Source organism: Trichosurus vulpecula, chromosome 1 (assembly GCF_011100635.1).
Source record: "Trichosurus vulpecula isolate mTriVul1 chromosome 1, mTriVul1.pri, whole genome shotgun sequence".
Taxonomy (NCBI): Eukaryota; Metazoa; Chordata; class Mammalia; order Diprotodontia; family Phalangeridae; genus Trichosurus; species Trichosurus vulpecula.
Window position 1 is genome coordinate 540,764,154 of NC_050573.1, and position 17,094 is coordinate 540,781,247.

The 17,094-nt window shown below is 42.5% G+C and overlaps 1 protein-coding gene across 2 annotated transcripts in view; it reads left to right on the forward strand.

Moving 5' to 3' along the window:
- RAC1 (Rac family small GTPase 1) overlaps window positions 1-17,094 on the forward strand; it is a 51,670-nt gene that overhangs the window by 463 nt on the left and 34,113 nt on the right. Inside the window, exon 1 of one of the 2 annotated variants that reach the window (XM_036741442.1) lies at window positions 526-1,005. The exons of the other annotated variant lie outside the window; for it this stretch is intronic. Coding sequence (XP_036597337.1) covers window positions 971-1,005 — 35 coding nt within the window. The 5' untranslated portion in view covers window positions 526-970. Of the gene's footprint in view, window positions 1-525; window positions 1,006-17,094 lie in introns of those variants that run through there. 2 annotated transcript variants of the gene reach the window in all.

Sequence of the window (17,094 nt, forward strand, 5' to 3'; positions counted from 1 at the left end):
GCGGTCAGGGGCAGAGGCAGCATATTAGATCAGCCCTCTCACTCCAAAGCCATAGCCCTTAAATGTTAGAAAACACCCGTCCGCTTGCCTAAAGGAGCGCACGACAGTAACTCGACATCGGCTCGCTCGGCCTCCGCCCTCTCATTCTTAAAATTCTGGCGGCCCCCTAACACTAAAGACCTGTGGGGGTGGGAGGAACAACAAAAAAAGCAAAAAACCAAACAAGGAAGACCCGAGGCCTACGGGAATCAGGAGCATCGGGCCAATGCTGACCACGTGTGTATGTGGGGGGAAGCAAGCAACCCTTTTTTCCTTCAGTACCGCGGTCCTGCCGGGGCACAAGCTCTGACTAGGTCAGTAGCACAAACATGGCGCCTCCGTCTTCTCCCTCCACCCCCGTCTCTATCCCCACCCCCAGCCTCCTTCCCGTCAGCCGCGCACCCCCTCCCGCGCCCAGACAAGGCCGCGCGGGAATCTCGAGTCGCGCGGGAGGCGAGCGTTTCCGAGGATTTCCGAACGGGACCTGGAATCGGAGGCGGGGCTCGGACCGGGAAGAGCGGAAGCGAGAGGGAGAAGGAAAGTAGAGAGGAGCTGGTCCCGCCCAGATAGGGAGGGCGAAGGGAGCGGCCGCGGTAGCGGCCGCGGCGGCGGGTAAGGAGCAGGGGGAGGGGAGGCCGGATGTGAGTGGAGCGGCCATTTCCTGTTTCTCTGCAGTTTTCCTCCAGCTTTGGGTGGTGGCTGCTGCCTGAGATCGGCTTCTAGTCAGCTAAGGGGCGAGGCGGCGTGGACTGCGGTCCCCATCCCCCAGTCTATCCGCGTACCGCCGTTCCCGGGGCCTTCCCCCGCCTTGTCAGTAGCGCATCCCGTTCGGAGCCCGTCGGTCCTCCCCTTGTGCTCTCGGATAGCTTCGGCAGCCGCCGCCTCCACCTCCTCCGCCGCCGCCTCAGCGGCAGCCCCGCGAGCCGCCCCGATGCAGGCCATCAAGTGTGTGGTGGTGGGAGACGGGTAAGTCCCCTTCCCCTCGGCCCTAGCCTTCCTCGTCTTACCGCGCGTCTTCCTTCTCTCGGGGAACGCGGGCTCGGCCTCTGCGAGGGCGGGGGGGGGGGGAACCCTGGTGGGCGTGCGGGGGCGGGGTCCGGTGGGTCCTGGGGTGGGGCGGAACTGCGGGCCCCAGCTTTGGGAGCCCGAGGTTGGGGTGTCCCGCAGCTCACAGAGGGGCTTACTATAGGGTGGGGAGCTCCCCGAGTGGCGGCTAGAGGGCTTGGGCTGGGCGGGCATTGGAGATGCCCCGGGGTGGGGTTGGTATAGACGGTACCGGATCGGACTCCTAATAGGGCCCGGGCTGTAGCAGCGTTTGCTAGCCCTTGGGGTTAGGTGTTGCATTTTCTCAGGCTTGGCCTTTCAGGATCCCGTCCTCAAGTTGGGGGGGGTGTTCTCTTGTTCCTCTCCTCCTCCCCCTTGCTATGGACACTGTTCCCCTCACTACCTTCCCAACTGGGTTGGGTGGGAGAGTCTACCAGCCTCTCCCACTTTTTTCCCTGTGATGGTGTTAGTTTGTGCTCTGGGGTCCTGCCCTCTTTTTTTTTTTTTTTGGAAGCGAGGAATTGATTTACCCAGCCCAAAGGGACTGGACTCCACCCTTTTGCTCAATTCAAAAACCCAGTTTGGATTTAGGCAGACCTTGAAGTTAGTGTAATGCACCTCTGAATCCGAATGCTTGTCTTTTACCCTCCCTCTGTGTTTGCTTGTAGGTTAGGTAGAAAAAAATTTTTTTTTAAGTATTTTTCTTGGGATTTATATTAACTCAATGTATACTAAATCGGAATACCTTATTGAGACCTAGGTAAGTGCTTTAATGATGTAACTGTCATTAAGGTTGATAATGTTTTATAGTCTTAAGTTTAGCAGACTGCAGTGAAGGTGATTTGGGACTGGTTATGTGGGCTAAAATTTTATCTACAAGGTTTATTTAGTCTCAGTATCTATACTTAAGTAGATTTTGCTTTAAGGAACCCTTGGTTTTTGCTGTTCTTTCGGTAAAACTCTTAATACTCTTGTGGTAAAGAAGATGAGAATGAATTTCTCTTGAACACAGTAGTGTGTCCAAAAAAGTGGTTTTTGCCCTTATCTGATACATTAGGTATGGGATGCAATAGAACGGGCTTCCTGAGGAAAAAATTGCTCCCTCTGACTCAAGGCATATCATTTCGTTACTGTGTGCTGCTGGGCTTATTGGAAGACAAGACTGGCCTTATGCGATTTATTCTCCCCCTCACCCCTCCCAAGAAACAAGTATCCAGTGTAGTCTGAAGAAAATTGTATATTACAGTATTATTTGTGTAATTTAGAGTTGGCCAGGATGCCCCAAAAACCATTAGCCTCGTGAAATTTTTGCAACAAATGAATACATTTTCCAGTGTGTTTGAATGTTTTTGTTGCTTAATAATACTCTCCAATAGCTAATTACTGCTACGTTAGTGAGGTTTTTTTTTTGAGATCTATATTTGGCTTTCGACTATGTGCCTGTGTTAGTGGTGTTTTTATTAATACCTAGCTTCCTATTTGAAAGTAATTTAGACTCTTGGAATCGCTTAAGAATTATAATTGAAATTTAAAAAGCAACAGGCTAGCTGATTTTTATGATAATCAAATTTTAAAGCAGTATTCTGAAGGAGTGGAACATTTTCCTAGTCAAATATTAAAATAGAACTAGGAACTTATTATGTTGGTAAGATAAAGTTTATTTTTAGCTAATTCAGTTTCATTTTTCTTTACTGTCAAGAACAAATTTCTTGTGACAAATTAGTAGTACATGGCATAGTTTTGTGGTGTTTTTTTTTTTTTAACCAACTAGCCGTGGTCAGTTACACATTTAGTTAGAATGAGTAATTTGACTAGATTTGTGATGTACTCCTTGCACGGAAATAGACTACAATTCTTTCATTCTTTAAAAGTCTTCATAAGTTTGCTGAGGCCAGAAAAATCTCATAATCAACTTTCTGGTGATGAGCCTTGAGCCTCTATGAAATTAATTAGAAAAATTCTTGTACAACCCACAATTCCTCGATAGGTCTGTTACTTGAAACTTAGCTTGCCAGAGTTTGCCTTCCCTGGCATAGCCCTTAAAAACCCAGCATTACTTCCATGCCAAGATTAGGCATCAAAGTAGCACTTTACTAGAGGAGGAAGTAATTTAAGATATTTTGAAAATTAAAACTAGAGGTTTTAGATCAGTTTAGTTTATTTAAATCTAACAGTTAATGGGTTTTTAATGCTTTTATTGATTTTGTTTATGAAATAAAATAGGAAATGCCAATTACATGCAATATATTGCTAGACATGGGAGATTAAAAGTAAAAAGTAAGACTTAAGTCACTACTGGGCTGGAGAGACTGGAAGACCTGACTTCACTTTCTATCTTTGACCCAGGGCAGGTCACTTAACTTACTCCACCCCTCAGCTTCAGTTTATATATCTGTAAAATGGATAATAATATTACCTACTTCACAGTATTGTTGCTAAGGATCAAATTAAATAATATGTATAAAGTACTATATAGATGTTAGGAATTTGTATTCCCCTCAAAGAACTTACTGTCTAGTTTATTACTTTTTGTAATATTGATTAGGGCTAGGTGGCATAGAAATAAAATAGGAATGCTTTTTAGAAATGTCATCTTAGGAATTTCGCCATTCAAATAATTTACTGCTTTTAAGAACAAGTAATACAGCAAATATTACTTTGAAAAAGAAGTCCCTTGTTCAGCTGAAAAACTATATTCAGTTCAGCAAAGATTTATGAAACACTATTATGTGCTTGAGGTTATTGTTAGAATATTTTAATTGTTGACTCTTTTCACAGAATTTTCTGTTAATTATAAGGCCAAATCTTGTCAATATTAGAAACACAATTTAGTATTACGGAATCTTTAAGCTTTAAAAAAAAATTAATGTCTAATTCAGCACTAAAGAAAAACCTGAGACTTCACAAATTGCTGGGTTTTCTATTTTGTTTGAAAGGGTATTTGTGCCCTGAAATGTGTCAGCAGTTGGAGTAGTGAAGCAGAAGCCTCTTGTTGCAGTTGATATTGTATGCTTTGGAATAAGCAATATCCCTTAGTTTTTAAAAACAAAACTGTATTAAGTTTTCCAGAATATTTAGAAGCTGTGCTACTTTATTTCCTGTGTACTAGAATCAGTCAAGTTTAATCTTTGCCCTTCAGTAATCCTGCCCATCACCTTGATTTGGTGAACCCCAATAACATTATACAGTTTTGCTTAGCCACACAACACACATTAGAAGGGCTAAGGTCTCAGTTAAAGTCAGATTAATAATCACTACTTTGAATAATGTACCAGTATCTCACCAAGCTGATTTTCATTGTTTTTTATTTGAGTTAACTGGAAGACCCATTGTATAAACTGGAACATTTTGATAACATAAAAATACCATATCTGGCCAGGCCAGTGGTTCATGCTGAGTGTGTTTATTTTTGATATGCACATGGAGCAACTGAAAAGGCTTTGCCTTCCATGAAATCATCCTCAGAAGGATGACCCTAGATGTCCCTAGCTTCCTTTTAATTTTTTATGAAGCACACTCTTAAATTTAGCTTGGTATATAATTTGGATTTGACTCTTGGTTTCAGAGTCAAAAGACTGAATTCAAATGCTGGCTCTAACATTGGTTACATTCACTACCTGGGGCAAGTCATTTAACCTCTCTGGTGTGTTCAGTTTGTTTATCAGTTAAAATCGATTTGGACTAGATGATCTCTCAACTCTTTAAGCTCTAAATCAAACTAAAATTTTGTACAAGTAAATTAAACACTTGTTTCCTCTTAAAAAGTAGGATGTTGGGGATTGGGTTGAATAGTCAAGGGGTAGTTTTGCTTCGCATTCTTAGAATGGTAATGTAGTATACTTTTTATAAGGTCTTATCTTTAAAATTTGCTGTTTGCTTTGTTAATATTTTCTAATTTTCTGCCTCTTCATCAGCAAGTGCCATCCACCTATGTAATTTTTCCTGGAAGGGGAGATGTCTTAATGTAATGGTCCTACTTCTAGGGTACTTTCCAAGTAAAATGTCAGAATGGAATATATAAGGAGAAATCTGGAAGTTGAAAATGAAGTAGAATGATTGTCGGGCAGTTAGGGTATAAATACTTGATTTATAGGCCTGCCATCAGGTATTGAGAGGAATCGTAGTAATAGAAAAATCTAGTGGAGTTGGGAAGACCTGGAATCAAGTCCTGTTCTCTAGCTGTGGGACCAAAAAGTCACTTTGTCTCTCAGTGCCCCTTTGTACAGTAAATATTAATTTCATTTGAACAAGCCAAAAACACACTCAACCAACTGTTGGTTAATAGAATGTTTTCCTTGTTTTATATGACATTTACCTCTTCTGCATGATTTTCTGCAAAAAAATGTTTTGATGCTCTTGTCCATGAGTATGAATTGAATTTAAAGTTTGAACTGTGGAGAAACATGGGAAATCCTAGATTTTGTGATGAATTACATAGCTGTACTTGGGATTTGGTTTCAAGCTCATTGTTCTTCAGGTGTGTCCAATTCTGTATGACCCTGTGAACCATAGCACTCCAATACAGTCCATGGAGTTTTCTTAGCAAAGATACTGAAGTGTTCTGTCATTTCCCTTTCCAGTGGTTCCCCATTTTTCAGATGAGGAACTGAGGCAAGTAGGGTCACAGAGCTGGTAGTGAACTTGGATCTTCCTGACTCCATTCCCAGTGCACCATGTAGCTGCCTCTCTCTCTCTCTCTCTCTCTCTTTTTTTTAACTTAATTTTTCCTAGCTGCCTCTTAAAGCTCGTATAATGTTACAATAAATGTTTCATATCATGCTAGATAACTAAGCTGTGAATTGAGTCAATGTTTTGCCCCACAATCGTAAAAGTATTCATATTGAATCCAGGACTTTGCCATTAGTGTGTTCCAGAATTTTACAAGGCTACTTAAAAGTAAAAAATATATTGCTGAGACCTTACAATGTCATTGTGGTAGGGGAAAGGCTTGCTGCAACTTAAGTCAAGAAGATAAACATGCTATTTGGTGAAGTGTTTGATGATGTTATATAACCATATCTAGGAAATAAAGAATATGACAATAAATTATTAGATAATTTCTTAAACATTCAGTGGTGTTTTTTACTTAGATCACATTTATATAAAAGTATACAAACGCACACTCCACAAAAACCCTGTGAGGTAGGCAATACAAATATGCTAACTCAGTAATGTAAAAGACAGTAAGTTGCCTGAAAGGCATGTTACAGTATAGAATAGGAATGTAAGTATTTTTCACATTGCATTTGTTTTACTATTCAGAGTGTTACACTTGCACAGATAAGCTTTTATGAGTGTAAGCTGTCTGAAAAATTTTAAGGTTTTAGTACAGCATTTTCATCCTGGAGTATGTAGTAAAAGAACTTTACACAAGTGTTGTCTCATTTTAATAACCAACCTATGAGTCAAATTGTGAAAGTAATGATTAGCTTTTTATATATTGAAATGTGGACTATGATGTGTCTAAGGTCACTGTTGGTAGTAAAATTCAATTCTTCCTGATTCTGTTCTATGCTCCTTACTAGTTTATAGTTGTACAGAATTAAATTGTGAAGGTATATATCACTTGCAAAGTCCTTCACATTTCTACTGCAGCATGAGATACCTTTCTAATATAGCTATCTGTGGTGTAATAGAAAGAGGTGTTCACATTTATATAGAGATTTTAAGGTTTGCAAAGTATTTTTCTCACAACCCTGTTAAGGTAGATGGTCACTGGCATTCTTCCCATTTTACAGATGAAATGTGAGAGTTCAGAGTGATGAAGTGACTATGGTGTCAGCTAGTAGATTGTTGGATTTGAACATTCAGCATTTGGACAGGATTTAAGAATTTTTAAGTGTTTTATTGGCTCCTTTGTTTTTATATCAGTAATTTCTGAATATACCTACTACCATCATTTTGCTCCTGTAGTCTCCCACCTCTCTCAAGAGGAGGGAGGCATGTTGTTTCCTTACCTGTTCTCTGGTAACAGGGTGGATCAACCTTCCTGTTTAGTGTTTCATTTACATTGTTGTAGTTACTGGATGTATTCTGCTTCATTCTTTATTCATACAATTTCTCTCATTTCTTTGAATTCTTTAATCATGTCTTACTAGACAGCAATATTTATGAAGCATAGTTTATTTAGCCAATCCCCAGTCAATAGGTTCTTGCTCTATTTCTTGTTCTTTACCATCTCAAAAGTGCTGTTATGAATATTTGGGGGGTATGTGTGTGTATCTTCTATCTTTGATGTCCTAGGAGTATGTGGTAGCCCTCTGCTTCCAGGGTGCTCTGAACTCGGTGGGGAATCAGAACTAATAGGGGCTGGCCTACTATTAGGCCACTCAATTAGAGTGTCTGTATCAGCCAGGGAGTAATAATTGTTTTGAAAAATAGGCACCTGGCTTGGGGTTAGGACCTAAGGACTGGGTTAGGACTCCCAAAGCCTGTCCTCTTCCTTACATCAACATACCAAGTAAAAGGTTTTTCTAGTTCAGGTAGAGCTAATGCTGGAGTGGTGGTCAATTTAGTTTTCAAAGTCTCAAAAGCTTTAGCCTAGTCAAGGCTCTACTCTAGAGGAAGTGAGTCAGGGCTTTGAGTGGAGTCATAAGGAGGTTTAGCAGTAAGACCAAAATTAGGGGTCCAGTCTACAAAATCCAGCCATGCCCAGAAAGGTTCAAAGTTGTTTATTAGTGGCTGGAATAGGAATAGACAGTATTGTCCTCTCCCTTTCCGAGGTTAAGGTTCGAGAGGTAGGTGTTAGTTTGTGTCCCAGATGCTTTATGAATTGGCATGCTATCTGGATTCTGTTCAAAGAAACCCTGTAGCCTCGAGTACCCAAGAAGGTAAGGGCTTCTGCAGCAGCAGCCAAAGAAGCCTCCCAGGTGGGGCTACAAATAAGAATATCATCCATATACTGAATTAAGCTACTATCAGCTAATTTCAGATCCCTTAAATCTTTTCCCAAAGCCTGGCCAAATAAATGAGGGCTATCTCAAAACCCTTGGGGCAAGACTGTCCATGTTAGCTGACATGGACTTCATTCCCCTAGAAGTATCCATTCAAAGGCAAAAATAAATTGTGAGTCTGTGTGCAGAGGTATACAGAAAAAGGCATCTTTGAGGTCCAGGGTGGAAAACCATTGGGTACCCCCAGGGATCTGAGTGAATATAGTATATGGGTTAGGGACTATGTAGTGTATAGGAGTGACAGCTTCTTTAACAGCCCTGAGTTCTTGGACCATTTGGTACTGTCCATTAGGCTTTCTTATGGGAAGGATTGAAGTGTTGCAAGGAGATTGACAAGGGATAAGGATTTTATATTTAAGGAATTTTTCAATTAATGGTTGTAGTCCTTCCCAGGTCTTGGGCTTAATTGGCATCCTCATGAATGTGGGTCCAAACAGTTAAAGCATTTAGGCATTCTACAATTGGGAGGTCATCTTGGATGAGTAATTGCCCAAGCACTGAATATTCTAGGGAACATGTTTCTTAGGTCTTCCTGACTCCAAAGCTAGTCCTTTTCACTGTAGTCCTTAATCTGTGTGAGGCACTGTGCTTGCAGCAATGGGGAAACACTTTAGGATCTTGGAGGGGAACTATGGCTGGAATGGCAGAAGTTTGCCCAGGAATCCCCTGATCCCAAACAATTGGCTCAACTGTCTCCCACACCTCTGGGGGAACATGGGGAGGTCTGGTGAGCAGAGGGAAAACAGATGTGAGGTTTAACTAGAGAAAATTGGCTCCCCAATTTCACTATCAGTTCCCTTCCCAACAAGGGAGAAAGGCCAGAGGAGAGCATAAGGAAGGAGTGTTCAAACAACAGATCCTCAAGTAAGCCAGGGAGGAGGTATGTGGGGAGACATCCCTTAATTTCCCCTTCAAGGCCCGTGACTCAGTTGGGTTGAGGGGCCAGTAGTGCCAGAGTAATTAGTTAAAACAAGGGAACGTAGCCATGATAAAGTGGGTAACCTTACCTTCAGCCTTGATTTTGCCCAGGCCTCGGTGAGAGGTAGAGAAAGTGGGACTCCCCCCGCGTTTGAGAAGACTGGAGGACAGGGTACTGAGGGGAGGCTCCACCACTTTTCCAAACTTGGGAACAATCCTTCCTCCAATGTCCCTCCTGGTCACATGGGCATGGTCCTGGAGGTGTCAGTCCTGAGGGCTTCCTTTGGAGGCGGCACCCTAGAGGGATACTTCTTGGACCAGTGACCCTCCTTGTGGCATCAAAAGCAGGTTTCCCCACTGCCCAAGTAGACAGTCTTACTCCATGGGGTGCCTTGGAGGGGCGCTCCTTGGGTCTTTTCCTGGCCATGGCAACAGCCAAGAATCGAGCGTGTTCTCTCTCTGTAGCTCTTTCCCTGCATTTTCTTTACTCTGCTGCAACTAGGTCTCTGTTGTTAAAGACTCCAAAGGCCGTCTCCAGTAATTGGGCCTGAGGTGTTTGGGGTCCCATCGCCAATTTCTGCCGTTTCCTCCTAATATCTGGGGAAGACTGATTAATGAAATACATGCTAAGAATTGCCATCCCTTCTATCAGGATCCAAATTTGTATGCTTCTTAATAGCTTCTACTAGCCGGTTTTGGAAGAGGGCAGGGTTTTCCTTTTCTCCCTGAATAACTTCTCTAATTTTTTGAAAACTTATTTACTTTTGAAATGCTGTTCTTAGGCATATTACCATATAGGGAACAGGCATATTAACAAATGGTCTCTCTTCCCCCATCCTCACTCTTTTGATAATGCCATCCCGGATCACTAGTGGGAACAGCAGCTGTACCTGGGGGATATTTTGGGGGGTTATCGCTAGCCAAACGATCCCCAAATTTTTGGGTTTGTTCCCAGATCCTCCTCTTCTCCTTAGTAGTACAATAGGTGGGGAAGATGATATGCAGTTCACCCCAAGAAAGCTTGAATTATAGGGACAGATCCCTGAAATCCTCAGTAAACTTAGTGGGGTCTTCCGAGTATCTCCTCAGTTTCTCTTTAACCTGAATGAGATCTGAAATGGAGAATGGAACATGCACTCTCGTTGTCCCTGTAGGGGAGACAGGCACTTCCCTCAGGGGAAAAAGCCCTGAAGTTGCTGTGGGGACTGAGGCTTGGGGAGAAATACAGGAAGTCCTGCTTCTTGTGAGGGAGGGGCTGGGGGGTGCCTGCTGAACTAGATTGGACTTCAAGGCCGGGGATCGAGCTGGCAAAGGAAAGGGTCAGCTGGCACCTGAGGAGGGGAAGGAGTCAGAGGGGGAGATACCCCAGAGACTGCCATGGAGGCAAGGCCCATGGTGGTAGATACTGAAGGGCCTACAGTAGGGGCAGGTCCTGAGGCCAGAACCTGAGTAGAGGTCACCTTGGAGAGGGACTGAAGGGGGAGCTTTGCCTCAGTGAGACCCATGGCTGGAACCTGAGTAGGAGTCACTGAGAGGGGAGGGGCCAAAGCCTTGGGGAGCATAAGAGCGAGTCATCCAAAATGTCCTGTTCATCCCCATTGCCCCTTTGTGGGGCAGCTCTACCTATGAGCATCTTACAATCTTTTCTGAGGACGGGGTTCCAAGAAAGCTCTATGAAGGCCATCATGTAGGCAACTTCTATTTATTTTTCTTCACGGGGACAGTACAATTCTAACTGCAAGAGAGTATTAAGTTTTAAAGTCCCCAAAATGGGCCACGCTTCATGGCCATCTAGGTGATACTGAGGCCAACCAGTGTTGCAGAAGAACCCAGGGTTGTCTTTTTAAGTTCTTTAGAGAACCTAAATTTTTCCAATTTTGTGAAAGACAACGCAAAGGCAAACTTGTAGGAATTGAAAAGGATTGACCCGTTATGGGCGCTTGGGCTGGAAGTCCCTTCCTCTGTAGTAAAGGAGAAGTTAGGAGTAAGCATCAAGAGACAAACAAGATGACAAAAAAACACACAAAAGTACCCTGAGTGTTCCCAATTCCCTAGTGCCAAGAGAATTGAAAGAATCTGGCATACACTTCTGGATGGGGTATCTGTCCATGTCCTCCATGCTTCAGAAGCTATGCCCAGGTCTGTGGCCTCCAACATAACCACTGGATGGAGAACCACCTGAGAGTGTCAGGCAGAGTAGGAGACAGTCTCCTAGCTGCCTGACCTACTGGGATGGAAAAGCCATCTCCAAAGTACCTGGAGAGCCAGAAGGGGAGAGGGGGAGGCTTACATACCCTTCTAGTCTTGGCTGGAGAAGACCTTGAGATTAGCAGTATTCCGGGTGCCCGAGACCCCAAAGTACCGACATGTTGGGTCCTGCCGAATGAATTCCACTCAAGCCTTCTCAGCCAAGGAAAAACAAAGTTTATTAAAAAGATTCTCCATATTGGGTAGACTTTTAGGGAGCCTGAGCATTTGTGACTCTTATGCCAGTGGGCCAGATCAATCTGAGCACCCTTGTGGAGGCAAGATGAGACCTATATACAGAAAGATTGTGGGAGGGATCTAGGGGTGGTCACATAGTCTGGGGTGACTAGAAAAAGAGGGGTTTAGGGCAGACTGGAGTGATTGGGGTGAGGTCAGACTCCAGGGTGGGAAATAGCTGAAAGTTACCTAGAGATGACAGACAATAGAGGGCTAGGGTAACAGAGGTAGGGTATAGATATTTTGATCAGGATAAAGGCGGGGCAACATCCAGAAGGCCATCCAGAGGTAACCAGACAATGGAAGGCTAGGTTAGGCTAGGCTATTTGGACAAGAAAAGCCAGACCAAGTGGGAAGATTCAGGGTGGGGTTCAAGGGGGTTCCCACAGTCTAAACCTCATCACTTGGATCTATAATTGGCCTTGTAATGTCGAAAGCTTTTTTAAAAATCCTTGACTTAAATGAAGGTATAGATGCCAAGTTCATCAGATTTGCAGTTGACATGCAACTGAGAAGGTTAGCTAATATTTAATGCCAGTCAGGATTCAGAAGATCTCAGTGGCTAAAATGATGATGGACTAAATTAAAAAATAGGTACTATATTATGTTTTAAACTGAATCTGTAATTTTGTGGATGTAAGGAACTCTGGGAGGAATCTCTACGGTTAAAAATCAGTAGATATCTAAAATCTTAGATTATTAGACAGTTGAGTGGAGGAACACTGAGGTTAAATAACTTGGCTAAAATCATATTGCCTGTATATGTCAGAAGCAGGACTTGAAGACTGCTCTGGCCATCCTGTCTCTCCACATGAAGTTGAGTAGGGATAAATGGAACAAAAAAACCAATAAACTTAAGAAATCACAGGCTGTTGGGACATGACCAGATAAATAGTTTGTGTAGGAAATGAGCACAAAGCACAAGCACAAAATGAGTCACCATTGCCGTATACCCCCCCCCCCCCCCCCCCCCCCCCCCCGGCCCCACTGATGCTGAATTGGAGAAGTGTACTGTTCACGTGAAGGAAGTAGTGTGCTGCTATCCTTTGCGCTGCTAAATAACTTCTGAAGTACTTCTTAGTTCAGATAGAACAGTTATTTGTACCTATAAAGTTTGATAAACACATACTTTGCCCTTAAGTCTTTTTTTAAAATGTCAAATTCAGTTTTGTTGGGGGTAATTCGTTGATGTTTGGCAGTGATTTTTTTGGAAGGGAGTCATCTGGCAGCTTCCTTTACTACCTATTTTTGCTAAGCAAATATTAGGCATGTGTATTTCTGAAATACCAGTACCCTCCAAAATTGGGTTCCCTAGATTGAAGTGTTGGTTAAGTTCACTCTAATCACTGTTCTGCACAGAGATACCTTGAAGGAATTAGACATGTTGTAGCCTGTTAAAGGGAAAGGGAGTTCTTATAAGGACCACAATCACTAGCTCCATTACTTGAAGGGTTATCAAACTTCTAACTTCTTGGCTCCATTAATGCAAGTTACAAATCAAATTCTCATCCTATGTGGATAGCTTCCCCATCCCCCACACCCTCAACCAAATGAACAAACACACAACTTAAAATTCTGATCATTCCAATGTACTTAGTAGTTAAACTGATATGGAAGAATTTATATTAGGTGTCCATTTTCCACCACCTTCTCAATCCGCTTACTGAGAAGAGCTAGGGAAAACCCTAACTGGTCTGTCTATTTTCCCTTTAAAATCTCAGGAGTCCTCCCCATTAGTCATGCTGATTTGGAAAAGAAGAGTCTCCTCCCTTGAGGAGTAAATGCCAGCTTGCTTTAAGGTGCAAACTAAAATCCTACCTTCTACTGGAATCCTTTCCCAACTCATCTTATTTCCAATGGCTTCCCTCTTTTAATTATTTCCTATTTATACTATATATGGCTTGCTTTGTATATACAGACAATTCTCTCTTTAGGTAAATTTGAAGTACCCAACTTCTACTTTACTTAAAGAATTCTGAAAGAAATCCACATTCCAAAAAAAACACCTATGTTAACCACAGCAGGCCTTCTATCTAACCCCCCCTCCCCCCCCCCCCAAAAAAATAACCTCCAAGTGAAAGTAGAACAGATATGTGGGCCTGCCACTGGTTGTCCTGAAACCTCTGGCTCACCCTTCTGTCCACACCCCCACATGTGGTTCTTCTCCCACCCTTGCCCTTCATTCTCTTCTGGCCAGGCCCCCATGTGGCTGGCCCTGGCCCCTTCCTGTTTCTCTTGCTTTCAGTTCTTTGTCACAGACCCTCAATGTGCCCTTGAATTATGGGCTGGCCCCCTCCCTCCATGGGTGTGTGGGCTGCTTCCTGTCACCCTTTCTTCCTGGGCAAATGTGAATTACAAAAAATCACTTTCAAATGGTCTACTTATTTAAAGTGAAAACTGTATTTGTTGGCTTGTCTCCCCCATTAGATTGTAGGCTCCTTGAAGGCCCGGACTGTCTTTTTCCTCTTTCTATATCCCCAGTGCTTAGCACAGTACCTGTCACATAGTATGTGCTTAATAAATTTTTTTGATAGATTCTATTTCACAATTCCTATTCAGCTCTGATGTTATCATAAATTTAGTTTTACGGTCGTCTCTTCAGTTTTTTCTCTGAAGAGTTGGACACAGTTTATAGGGTCAGTTATTCTTGGTTGTAAACTTGCATCGTTTGTCTCTTGCATCTTTTACATTCTAAGATCTTACTTGTAGTAGAAGCTCCTGGGTCTTGTTTGATCCTGACTGTAGCTCCTTGGTGCTTGAAAGGTTCTTTCTGGATACTTGAGTATGTTTTCTTTGATGTGGTAGCTTTGAATTTTGGCTATGGCATTCCTGGGACTTAAATTTGGGAGTTCTTTTCAGGAAGATTCTTTTTCACTTTATTGTCACTTTGTTCTTTGGTTCTTATAGATCTAGAAAGTTTTCCCTGATCATTTCTTGAAATTATGTCCAGGCTTTTTTTAAGAAAAAGAATTTTCAGGAAATTCCATGATTCTTAATCTTTATTTGGAATGTGTGCTAGGTCAGTTTTTTGTATCAGATATCTTATTTTCTTTTTTCACACCTTTGATGTTTTCATATTTCTTGCTGTCTCATGGAATCACTAATTTCTGTTGGTCTAGTCTCCTTCTCAAGGAGTCCATTTCTTGGGTGAGATTTGTCACTTTCTCTCCTAAACTACTTATTTTCCTGATTTTTTCCTCCAGAGCTTTTATTTAATTTTTAAAAATTCCTTGCTGCATTTCTTCTGGGCATTCTGGGTCTTTGTGAAAAATCCATTTTTTCCTTTTAGTCTTTGCTTACAGTTGTTAAGGAATTGATCACTCCTCTAAGGAGTGTGTGTTGGAGGAGGGAAGATTTCTATATTTGAAATAATTCTTTTGTATACTAGTTGATGTTTTATTTGATTTCCTTCTGTCTCCAGCTTTAGTTCATAAATGAGGCTTTGTGCCATGGCCAGACTCTTACCCTTGGTGAACTTTTGGTTGAGATGATTCCTTCTTGATCTTTCTCGTCAACACTTTATGTCCTCCCACCCCGTCACCTCCTCCCTGCCTCCTTGAGCTTCAGAGTGCTGAATCTACAGGACCTTCCCTGGCAGCTCAGGACAGAATTTTGGGGACCTCATGGCTTCTTAGTCTGGGCTGTCAAGTCCGAGTGTTCGAAACTAACCTTTGCCTCTCACTGGTCACTCTGCAGCTTCGAAGGTCCTTGCCCTGGGCCTTCTCAGGGCTATCCTCCATTCTTGTGGCCTGTGAACACAGGCTTACGGGATAGTCTCTCCATTGTTGACACATTGGGAAGCTCACTTCTTCTGGCACTGGTTTTGTTGGCAGACCCCATTTCCTATTGCCCTTGGGCTTCTGACTGATTGGGTTGGAAGTAGTCATTCTATTATAATCACTCTAATGTGGAACTTCAGGGTTTTGCTTTTGTAGGCAAAGGGGATCCTGTTCAGGTAGCCATCTTGGTTAGAAAAGTCCTTCAAAAAACTAGTCTTTAGGAGGTTAGGTTTCCAGTGTGACCATAATGCCTCCTGTTACTTAACTCTTAGCGTTTTCTCTATAGAGAAAGAGGGGAGGATCAGGAGGGGTGAACTGATCAAAATAGTTTTAACCCTTTGAAAGCACTTTTTAGTGTAGTTTACCCAAAATCAACATCCTAGTCACCTGGGCTTGAAACTTAGGCATCATCTTTTGATTCCTCACTAACCGCCTTGCTCTCCACTGTTACTGTCTTGTTGCTTTCTCTTGTCACTCCTCACCTGGACTGTTGCAATAATTTTCTGCTTGGTCTCCCTGATTCACATCCGTCTGTGTTCCATCTCTTAACTTCATTTGGCTGTCAAAGTGATCTTAAAGCACACGTCTGACCATGTCATCTTGATATTCAGTAAACTCTAGTGGCTCCCTGTTGTAGCTGGTTCAGCGGCTAGAGCAGTGCTGAATGTGGAGTCAGGAAGATCCGAGTTTAAACATTTATCATGGCCACTTTGCTGTGTGACCCTTCACCTGTGCCCCAGTTTCCTTGTCTGTAAGGTGGGGATAGTAACATCACCTCCATCCTAGGATTGTTGAGCGAATCAAATGAGGTGATAATTGTAAAGTGCTTTGCAAAGCTTAAAGGGCTGTATAAAAGCTGACTGCTGTTTTTACCTCCAGGAATAAATATAAAATTCTCCATTTGACTTTTAAAGCCCTTCATAACGTACTCCTTCCTACCTTTTCAGTCTTCTTACTTCTTATTCCCTTCCATATGGTCTAAGATCCAGCGACACTGGCCTCCTTACACAAGACTGCATTCCCTCCCCACCCCATCCCCCAAACCTGGAATACTCTTTTCTCCTCTTTACCTCCGGGCTTCATTCCAGTCAAGTTAAACCCTGTCTTCTAGTAGTGCCTTCCTGAGAGATCGGCTCCAATTTAGCATGTATATATCTTATTTGTGTGTTTGTTGTTGTTGTCGAGTCATTTTGCTTGTGTCTGACTCTCTGTGACTTCATTTGGGATTTTCTGGAATGGCTTGACATTTCCTTCTCCAGTTCATTTACTGAGGCCAACTGGCTTAAGTGACTTGCCTAGGAACTGGCTGGATTTGAACTCAGATCTTCCTGACTCTAGGCCTGGTGCTCTGTCCACTGTACCACCTAGCTGCCCCTGTTTGTGTATAGTTGTTTCGCATATTGCCTCCCCATTACATCGTAAGCTCCTGCAAGGGTAGGGATTGTTTTTGCCTTTTTTTTGTATCCCTAGGGTTTAGTACAATACCTGGAACAGTAGGAGCTTGGTAAATGCTTGTTGACTTGAAATTTGGGGACATTTAGATCCAAAGTAAATTGATTGGCTTCTCAACTAATAATACATTTGCTTTGAATCAGGAGCATGTGTGTTTATTAAAATCAGTCTGATGTTTTTTTTTGTTGTTGTTGTTCTCAGTTTTGAGTAATACTTCCTAATTTTTCAATTTATTTTGTGTTCTATGAGGTGATGGAAAATGCTATGCACATCTAGGGAAAGAGCTATGGAGTCTGAATGCAGATTGACGCATACTATTCTTTTTTGTGTGTATTTTGTGTTTTCTTTCTCGTGGTTTTCTCCTTTGGTTCTAATTCTTTACAATATGTTTGATATGATTGTACATGTATAGCCTATATGAGACT